Consider the following 11,097-nt stretch of genomic DNA (forward strand, 5'->3'; position numbering starts at 1 on the left):
TATTGTCTGTCTTTTTGGTTAAACCCATTCTAGTGGGGGTGAGATGGTATCTCCGTGTGGTTTTAATGTACAAGTTACTAATGAGCATCTTTTTATGTGCTTATTTGCTCTTTATATAACTTCTTTGAAGTGGCTGTTGAAATCGTTAACTGGATTGTGTGGCATTACTGAGTTTGAGAGTTCTTTATGTGTTCTGGATTCAAGTCCTTTATCAGATAAATGATTTCCCAGTATTTTCTTCCAGTCTGGGCTTGATTTTCATTCTTTTAACAGTGTCTTTTGAAGAGCAGAAATTTAAAATTTTGATGAAGTCCAATTTACCAGTTTGTTTTCTTTCAGATTGTGCTTGTGTGTTGTATCTAAGAAATATTTGCCTACACCAAGATCATAAAGGATTTGTTTTACGTTTTCTTCTAGAAATGTTAGAATTTAAACTTAGGCTTTTAAAAACAAATAGTTTATTTGTTTAATTTTTAAAATTGAAGTATAATTGACCTACAACCCTATGCTAGTTCCAGGTAGGTGTACAACATAGTGATTCAATATTTCTGTATTCCACAGAATAATCACCACTGTTCCCAGTTCTTTATGAGCTTACTGAAATATCTCCTTCCCTCTTCCCACAAAGGACAGCCTTTTCTACCTTGAGGAGGAAGAGAAACATAGACTACAATGACGGAGAACCGCCAGATGTGCACAGGAAGCTGCCATCCAGTGCTGCAGAGGACTGAGCCATGCTGCTAGGGTTTGCAATGATAGGCTTCTCTGTCCTAATGTTCTTCTTGCTTGGAATAACCATCCTAAAGCCCTTCATGCTCAGGTAAGAGAGAGAGGAGACCTAGAATTTCCAGTTCAAATCAGGTGCAAGCACAGTGGTAGAGGAGGGGAGGGGAGGCTGGCTTTGGTTTCTCCAGAATCCCTGTTCCTCTCTCAGTGCTGGGAGGCAACTGGGTGTGGAGGAAGAGGTGGTAAGAAAGTGGAAGATACTCCTTTGCCGCTCCCCTCCTCCAATCTCAAAATTCTTTCAACAATGGTCCACATATTAGATATTTCTGTAGGTAGTAAAGTCTTTCTTTAACATGTAGATATCCCAGGGAAGGGGATGAGCATGAGCTTTTGCATGAGCATAACAAAAGTTTTTTGAGTCTGAGTTTTTTGAGTTTGCTAATAGCTACCTGGCACATAGCATTTGCTCAATAAATATTAGTTTTCTTCCTTTTAAGTAGTTTCCTTAGTAAATACATGTAATAATTTACCATTTATTAAATATATATGTCAAATATATATTTTATCCTATTTAAACCTATAGCAAGTCCATGATGGAAGTATTATTTTATTACTTAACTTTCATTTTATGAATGAGAAAGCTGAGGCTCAGAAAGGCCAAGTAGAATACCCAAGGTCATATAGCCAGTAAAGAATCTGCCTATTCATTCTGATATAAGACTCTTTGCCTCCTGATACTTAACTGAAGTTTGCTGCAGTGAGGAGGATGGGAGTGTTGATTAGGGTTGTAGAGGAGCTGTTTAATTTTGGGGACAGGCTCACACAACATGGGGTACTTTGGAGGAGGGTGGCACTGGGTAGGGGGTAAGCAAGGTATACCTCCCCTTTGGCTAGCCGAAGAGCAACAGAAGGCCCAGGGGGTAGAGGAAGAGGGAGGCCTAGGAGTTCAGTGAAGAAAAAGGTCATAGGCAAGGAACTGTATGGCCTGCTTTTGTTATTCTGATATCAGATTCATCTCCCACCATTCCTGAGTTACCATTGTTAGGGCAATAATATGGAGGTTATCCTCCACTATAGCACACAGTGCCACCATTGGAAGGATTCCAGGGGAATTGTCTCTCTGATATTAGCAGCAGGAGAATCTGTTCTGCTCCTGATCAACCAGTTTGCTTTTATTCAGTGGACACCAGGAATCTTTTATCTGGTTGTGTTTCCTTCATTGCTTTGGCTGCTAGGAAGCTCAGAGCCAAATTTGTGGCCCAGCTTTTATAACTATAGGGGATCTTATGGTCTGGAGGCTACATGTTTGTACCTTACTCTTGCCTTCATTCTAGCTTTCTACCTTCCTTTTCCTGTTACTCCATTTTCCATCTATATATCTATATCTGCATTACATACATCTACATAAGTTCAATAAATGTGTGAGTGTGTGCATGTGTGTGCAGGTCAGATTATTTTTTTTAAATGTGATATATTTGGGAGATGGTTTGAAGTTACCTTCTGTAAGCTAGTACCAAACTGTTACTCATATTTAAAACTTACTTTTCTAAGCATTTCTGGAAATAGTTTGCTGGAAGTAATTAAGGGAATGTTTAAGAGTGGTGAGTTCTCATCTCTCTTGCCTTGTGATCTTGTGCCACCAGAGAATAGTTTTGCTTCATAAAAGATGAAGGTTTTGCTTCATAACAGTTGAGAGGCTTGGGTAGCTCATACCTATCCCCACTCCCTTATACCCTCATTTCTCAATCAAACGATGGAATTTGTCTATTTGTTGACAAATAGACACACAATACTATTGAAAGAACATGCTGAATGTTTCAGCCTTAAATACATTCCTGGTTCTACCTGAAAGCCTCTGGCCTGGCCCTTGTACATAGGAAAGAATATCCCACTCTCTATATTGGAGCTTCCTGAAATCTTCAAGGAAGGTTCAGATCAAACTCTGTTTGGCACTTGGTTAGGATTTAGAGAGTTTTAAGTTCTAACACAGAAAGGCAGACAACTCTAAATACTTTAAGATGCCTGGTCTAAATAAGTAGAGAAATTAATTTTGTGAAAATCAGGCCAGTGCTAAACCTGTGAAGGAACCTTATTTTCCATTTTTGCATTTTCACTTGCCCAGTATTTTATTCCTCTAAGGCCATATCTAGTGATTTTTTTTTTATGCCCTGGGCCTTGAGATCACATTAAAATGCAGTGTGTCTCAGTTTGTTATGTTAATAAAGAAAAATGATTACATACAGTCCAAGATCTTAATGAGAGTGCAGTCTGAACCTAGCTAAACAATGCTTTTCAAACATTCTGGCTTTAGAATTTGCTAATCTAACTTCTTGTGTTTAAGGCGCAGGGAAATAAACACAAAGACTCACCTAGATGTGAGTGTGAGGATACATGAGGAGGTGGACCTGTGCATTCAATCGAGCCTTTCCTCTCACTCTCGTTTACTTTATCTTGGACCTGTTCTCTAATTATTTTATACACAAGTGTCCTTTCTCTTCAACACCACCGCGAAGTCTTCATGGGCAGGAATTTTGTCTGCCCCGTCTCATTGCACCTGTGACATTCTGTATATGCAGTGCATGTGTAAATTCTCAAGGAATGTTTAAAATTTAATTCAGTACAACACGTATTGAGCTTCTACTGTGTGAGAGGCATTGTGCTTTATGCTTTGAGGAACATAAAGACGAATAGGATATAGTTCTTGACCTTAAGGAAATTACTAATAGTAAAAACATGGCAAGTTTTCTAATGAGAGATTCCTCATATGATTTGCATTTGCCTCTTTGGAAGTAGAGTGGAACTGTACCTTGTTACCACAACTTTCGGAGGCTATGTTGTCTAAGAGCCCTGTGGTTGGACTTCTTCCAAAGGCACATTTTCACCAGGACAAGCCAGTGGGGGCATCTTGAGATGATGAGGCAGGAGAGAGATTTCTGAGTGTGAATCTTTGTGGTTACGGTATTTAGGATAATATTGCACAAAGTGTGGTTCTCCAAATACCTGCAACTTAAATACTATTAAATATACAGATTCATGGGCCTCAACTTGGATCAACTGAACCCGAATCCCTGGGAGTGAAGTCATAGAACCCACGTTTTAACAAATTCTTCATTCTACGAAACCCACTCAGGTGATTCTGAAGTTTGAAAACCATTGATCTATAGTGAGAAACATGCAAGGAGGGTCATAATTGAGATGGAACTTGGCACTTTGCTGCTGTTTGTCCCATTGCAAGCTTCTCCATGCTCCCAAATCATTAGATGCCTTCTGTAATCATCCTACATTGCTCTGAAACAGATGCCTTGGGTTACCACATTAGAAATATAGGACTAAATTTTCTAGGGGTGAAAATCATTTATTTTTTTCCAAATTGAAGCACTCAAGAGAGAAGAATCTAACTGCACTATCATCCACACGCACATCTTGGACGACTGGATGGACTGTCTTTCACCTGTGGTGTGGACTGCCAATGTCAGGGCAAGTACCCGTGTCTGCAGGTGTTTGTGAAGCTCACCCATTCAGGTCAGAAAGTGCTCCTACATTATAATGAAGAGGCTGTCCAGATAAATTCCAAGGTAGTGTAAAGTTCATGTAATGAAACAGTTCTAATTACAGCAACTTTTCCATGGCAGACTGTCCCTAGCAAGGTGCAGCAGCCATCTCCAGATAAACCTGTTTTCTTCCAGTGAACATTGTGACAATGACCCAATCAGGATAAATGAAGCTAAAAGCATTCTTGGAGGAAAATGGGGTATATAGAAAAGAGAGGTCATATTGGTGTCTGGAATTTAAAGACTGGGCCAATGAACAGAATTATTCATCATTCTTATTTTTGGCAGTCTTATTTTTGGAGGTCCCATTTCCCATCATATCGAAAACGTTAAAATGTACTTACAGTCCACCTTAAATCAAACAAGTAATTTTTCTTATCAAAGAAATTTAAACATTATCCTTTAAAGGATACTGAACAGGTTCATATGATTTAAAGGGTACATTTTCACATAACTATAAAAGTTGAGCTATATTAGATTAGTTGACATTTTACACTTTGTTGTGTTTACTTAAGCACTAATTTCAATCTGATGAGTTTGGTTTTCTATTTTGGATGCAGTAATCTTTAAGGTCTCAAACAGTTTTGTGGCCCTTGGCACAGTGTCGTGAGTGCTTGGTGGATATGGCGATAAACCTCAATGTCTTTATTCCCACATCCTGTTTAGTGCTCAGAAATGGCCATTTCACTATTTGCCCTCCTGGCAACCCTTCCCCATGAGCTATGTAATAGGTTTCATCACCTTCTGAGATTAAAACTCCTCATAGCTTCAGTCTGAAGCGATTTCAGAATTAAAGCTTTTGTTTAAGTGCTTGTTTTCAGAGACAGTGCCCTCACCTTTCTTCCTCCTCCATATTCCTAGTGCTTCTATACACCTAAGTGCTACTGGGATAGAAATGATTTGCTCGACAGTGCTCTGAACATAAAGGAATTCTTTGATCACAAAATGGGACCCCCTTTTCATGCTTCCACACTCCAGACAGCCGATCCGAAGATGTCATTCGCATAAAAAATATGACCAAATGGTTATCTTCCACTGTTTATTTTGGCCTTCATGACTGATAGATGGTGCCCTGATAGTTGGCATGGTGAGATTAACACAATACCTGTCCCTCTTATGTGAAAAATATAGCACTGCACTCAGAGACGAGGTAAGTGCAAAGTTCCTTACCTGGCACAGCATCAATTTAAACTGTGGAGTGTTGGGAGGAGCAAAGGAAGGAGCAGAGAAATCTTAAGATGGTGGCCAAAGTCCGGGCCTTCAGATACCTGCAATTTCTGCACTTGAGGACCTAATTATGCCTGCTTGCAAACTAACTGCGTAGAAGCAAGGTATGACATTTCATGTGAGAAAGAAAAATCTCATTAAAAAGTCTCATTAGGTATTTATTTATTCTATAAATACATATAAATTCACCATCTTTTTTTTACTCCAAATCTCTCCACATCAGCCGGTAAGCATTTTTTGTTTCCACAGGGCAAAATGAGCTCACAGTCATTGTGCTTCATCTAATATCAGCTCTAGCTAGAACTTGTCATTGTGGAAATAAATGAGGAGGGTTTCTAAGCTATTGAGCACTGAACAGCCAGTCTAGTTCTATGCAACATAGTTCACATTAAAACATTTCTCAAGTCTTAGTGAAGAGCAGTTCATTCACTATAGAAGATAATAATCTGATAATTTCAGAAAATGTGGACCTACTGTTTTACCTCACCATCCATGAGAAAGGAGGAAAGCCACTGCCTAGGAAGTTCACTAAGCTTAGCCTTATTTGTACTTAACCTTGCCGTGTACCATGTGATTTTTCTTTGAGCGACAAGTTTTTCTAATTATGCTTTCCGTAAGCGCATTTTGTTCTTTGTGTACATTCTGGAGGGAGTGAGAGCTAGAAATGTGTTATGAAGTAGGGAGAAGCTGTACTGGATGGAATTTAACATTCATCTCAGGGAATCCGCATCATAGAAAAGTCCCACATGGATAGTCAACAGTTGTCCGTACTTTAATTAATGAATCAACCATGGTTATTAAATACTGTCACAAGACTCTCCGAACAAGTGCTTTCCAGGTTAAGGTGAATATGAGTTGAAAACAGTTCGTTTTGAAACCAGTGTTCCTCAAAGTATCTTTACAATTTTACTAAAAAACTTGTACATCATGGACAATAGAAAGAATGACTTTTGAAACAACTTTTATACGTAGATGTAATCAAAACAGAAACTTTGACTCTAAGCCAATTTAATTCTTTTTAGCAAATAAGTGCAAGTCACACATTATTAAATAAAATGAATAATAGAGCACTATTGACTTCACCAGCAGTGAACAATTTTGGTGTTTTCTCCTCTTTCTAGTGTGGAATAGTGGCGAGAACATGTATCTCAGAGTACAATTTTTTTGAATTTGTAGGCCATAATTACAACTTTTCAGATATGTATCCTTGGGCAATTCAGCTGAACTGTTTGAGCCACTCTTATCTATAAAATGGGGATGATCTCTTCTTTCATGAGCTTATTTTTAGAGAAGAAACAAGGAAAAGTATGTAAAACACCTAGCTTAGTTTCTGGTACGTAGCAGAGGTGCTCAAAAATGTTTGTTAGTAGATAACAAAACTTTTGCTACGTTTCAGTTTTCAGTCAGCCTTATCCCTCTTCTGGGTATATACCCAAAGGAAATGAAATCAGGATCTCCAAGAAATATCTGCATTCCCATGTTCACTGCAGCTCTATTCACAAGAGCCAAGATATGGAAACAACCTAAGTGTCCATCAACAGATGAATAAATTGTGATATATATATGTATGTATATATGTGTGTGTGTATATATATATATATGTGTGTGTGTGTGTGTGTGTGTATAAATACATGCAATGGAATATTTTTCAGCCTTAAAAAAAAGGAGATCCTGCCATTTGCAACAACATGGATGAACCTGGAGGGCATTGTGCTAAGTAAAATAATTCAGACACAGAAAAGAAAAAACTGCATTTCACTTATATGTAGAATCTAAAAAAGTCAAATACATAGAAAGCAGAGAGCAGAATGCTGGTTACCAGGGGTGGGGAGGTGGGGGAAATTGGGAGATGTTGGTTAAAGGGTACAAACATTGTTATAAGATGAATAAATCTCAAGATCTAATGTACAGCATGATGACTATAGTTTATACTGTATTGAATACTGGAAATTTGCTAAGAGAATAGAGTTTAGGTGCTCTCATCACGCACACACACAAAAGGTAACTATGTGAGGAGATGATACGTTAATTGGCTTGACTGTAGCAATCATTTCACTATGTATATCAAATCATCATATTGTAAACCTTAAGTATACACAATTCTTATTAAAAATAAATTCAAGCAGTCTTGGTACCTTTTGTTGGACAGCTGGGTATAGGGGCTGGGGTAGGGAGCTGCAGGAAAGGATTCCTCCCCACCTTCTCTTGGCTAAATATCATATGCATTTAAGGTCCAGAACATGATGTTTAAAAGGTCGTAATAAGTTTTTGTATGCCAAGGACTTCCCCATAATAAAATATATGTATGCATACACACTTTAAATCATTCTGCAAATTCAGATTCTTTAGATTTCTTAAATTAAGGGCACATATCTATTCCATTTCTTAGTAAGTTTGACACCCATCTAACAATATGCAGTTCTTTGGATTTTTCTTCTAACAAATTCAAAACAGTCTGAAACCTGAAGTGCATGAAAGTGTGAAACCTAAAGTGTTTCAAATACTACAATTTTCCATTTATTTAGTGGCTACTTGGTCCATCTCAGGAAAGAGAGACATTATGCTTGAAGAACAAAGTCAGTTTACAACAATGTTAACTCAAAGTCACTCTAACCATTTGGAAAATAAACAAAATTTTAGCAATTATTTGCTGTGAATTGCTTAGAAGTACTGAATATCAATGCCCATGTGAATTACTGGTCCAAGAAAAGCCCAGACTTACCTTTTGCAAGGTTTATGATAGCTGAATGCAAAACCAGTTTGCTTCTAGCTGAACTTCACTTTTAGGTTCTAGTCATCAACTGACTTGGGAAAAAGTCTGTCCACACATACAAACACATTCATACATGTATGTGTACACATATATTTCTGCTTAAAATACAAGCACATAATTCTTCATGCTTAAAGGAAGTTAATATTTAAACAGGTATTTCTCTAATATTCATCACTTTACTGGGACAGAAAAATTGGCTTTTAAGGCATAATAGTTTCAGGTTTTTAGTCAACTATACTTAGTCATTATTGACAAGAACTCAAATTCAGCTAAATTTTGATTATTAGCAACACTGGTGTGCTGTTAAGTATTAAAAAGAAATGGCAAAATATAATTATCACAGTTTTTTGTTTAACATATAGTACACTAAGGATTGTTTGGACACAAGTCAAAGTAATATTTTTTTTTAATAAACAGCGTGACGTTACAGACTGCAAAGTTAAAGTAAAGCAGACATTGACAGTTTCTGATGAGCATAAACAGTAAGTGCAGTCACAGGCCAAACTTCTTGCCAGGAACAGCAAGACTGGGGAGAGGTCTTAAATTTAGTGACACTGTATTATTCTATATTCTCAGTACAATAACACATGCACTTGCTGTGTCAAATACTTTTTGGGCCATCATTAAAAGAACATTTAAAAACATTTTCCTCCTAACTAATGCAGTATACCACAGGACTCCAACTTATTGAATGACAAAATATAGTGAAATAGATTTGCTACAATAAATCAGACTAAAGAGGGTGATGGGAACTCCTTTTTGAAGCTTCCAAAGTCAACAGTTGATGTATCAGTACTCTAATTTTGGTAGTGCCACATTCCCAAGATGTTACGTTCTAAAAGCATACATTCCTTTAGATTTTATTCAATCCAATAAAGTCTGAGGACTGAGTCACATTGAAACCATTAACTGCATTAGAAACTTTGGTTCCATAGCCAAAAACATTTCTACAAATCAGATGAAGGCCAAGCTGTCCAGTACTCTTAGGAACATAAATCTGATAAGAGGATTTTTCTTATGAAATCAGTGGATAGTGACCACATTTGGAAATTTATACTAGAATTAAGGAGTTTAGCCTTATTAAAGATATTCTGAGAAAATAATAAAACAGTGAAGGTTTTCTGCCTCCTTGCTATCCTAGGATTAACAAAAGAAAGAATCACCTAAAAGTATACATGGCTCTTAGCATAACCACAAAATTATTGTAGTGAGAGATTAAATAATGTTTTAGATAGATTCATAAACTTAATTTAATGCTTACAAAATGCATTACCCTCCCCATACTTACCAACATGAGGACTGGAGTCTACTGTTGGTAGTGAAAATCAGCTACCAAACTACACTAATATGTACAGTGGACTGATTTTACTTTTTTCTTCCCTGCTAAAACTCTTAAATGTAGTTGTGTAAAAATTAAGTCGTTAAGATTTTCTTATGGCTCGTAACTATCACTTTATGCTACCTAGCATGGCTGAAATATGAACATATCTAAAACCAAGCAAAAGGAATGGCGCTGCATTGATAAAAGTGCAAAACCTTACTCAAGTGGAGTACTTGAAGGAAATAAGCTTGTTTAAAAACTAACATCCCAACTTGGGACACTCCTAATCAATTTTAAACTCTTCTGAATTTTAGAACCTTGATGTTTACACCTTTTATAAAGGATGCCTCTTGACTAGGGCTAGCAAGCACTGTGTATACAAATAGAAATGTCTGCAAATATACACACACCAATTTCACTAATAATAAAGAAAACAAAACTAATTTCAAATGCCGAATTCAAGAAGCCAGTACCATGAACCTCCTGGCACTACTGCCTTTTCCTAATGGTTGGAGCAAAGATTAAATTTTAACACAAATTTTTTCTTAATGTCTCCAATGCCATTAAAAACAAGGCATGCCAACTCTGACTTTATAAATCTAAAATACAGTGCCCTGCAAATTTCTGTCGTATCAGAGCCGGAAGTACTGAATTATTGACTCATCTATTTTTTTTCCTTATTAACCTTCTGAGGTAGAGTTACCCATCCAATTTTATCAGGACCATAGTTATCGTAAGCTAAACACTATATTCTTTTCAGAAAGTGAAAATAACTTTGAAGAGAAAAGAAAAAAGGCTTCCCAGGCCATGGCACATAAGATACATTTACAATTTTTAATGTAATAATTAAAAAATAAAAATGGTTTGTCTTTATATTTTAAAAAACAGCCCAGCTGTATTATTCTCTGTCACCAAGAATTATTGATATTGTCTGAGGATTCTATCAGTGCTAAATTATATAGTTCAGCCTTCACAATCCCATCCTTGATGAAGAGTTAATTCCCTCATGTACGCACAATATACTCTCACAACTTGCAGCCATCTCTTAGTGCCCGATCTGAGCAGGATGGATATGAAGGATGTAATTCATTCAAGCAACTCCTCCCTCCACATTCCCCTCTTCTCAAAAACATCTGAAGTATGAAAGTTGTTTTTGAATGGTAGAAGCACCACAATCCATAACACCACATATGGTCTTTAAACTGAAGTATTTTAGTGATGTCTTGGACATCAAAATCAATTTTTAAGGTGGATTTTGAATGTGTGGGTCCAGCCCAGGTCTGCAGTTTGTGCAGATACAGAAACAAAAGGAACTTATAACATTCAGAAAAAGTTAACTTGCTGATTTTAAAATAATGCTGGAAATTAAATTTCTTCAAAAGTTGGCAAGCATGAGCTACTGGTCATGATATGAATTAAATGGATTTACAAATCATTAAGAAACCCAAGTTTATGTACTGTGAAATTTCCATGGTGCCTTTAAAATAGGCTGCTCATAA

The 11,097-nt window shown here is 36.9% G+C and overlaps 1 protein-coding gene across 1 annotated transcript; it reads left to right on the forward strand.

Moving 5' to 3' along the window:
• Positions 1-578: 578 nt before the first annotated feature.
• KCNMB3 (potassium calcium-activated channel subfamily M regulatory beta subunit 3) lies at positions 579-8,953 on the forward strand (the record flags this gene model as incomplete). The annotated part of the gene is given in 5 exon segments (XM_027123017.1): positions 579-820; positions 2,278-2,327; positions 4,103-4,168; positions 4,171-4,301; positions 8,695-8,953. Coding segments are annotated over 5 exon segments (558 nt in total), but the record flags the coding sequence as incomplete, so codon positions are not given.
• Between the last annotated feature and the right edge of the window lie 2,144 nt (positions 8,954-11,097).

Source organism: Aethalodelphis obliquidens, unplaced genomic scaffold (genome assembly GCF_003676395.1).
Source record: "Aethalodelphis obliquidens isolate GAN/ISIS:26980383/991018 unplaced genomic scaffold, ASM367639v1 scaffold1, whole genome shotgun sequence".
NCBI lineage: Eukaryota > Metazoa > Chordata > Mammalia > Artiodactyla > Delphinidae > Aethalodelphis > Aethalodelphis obliquidens.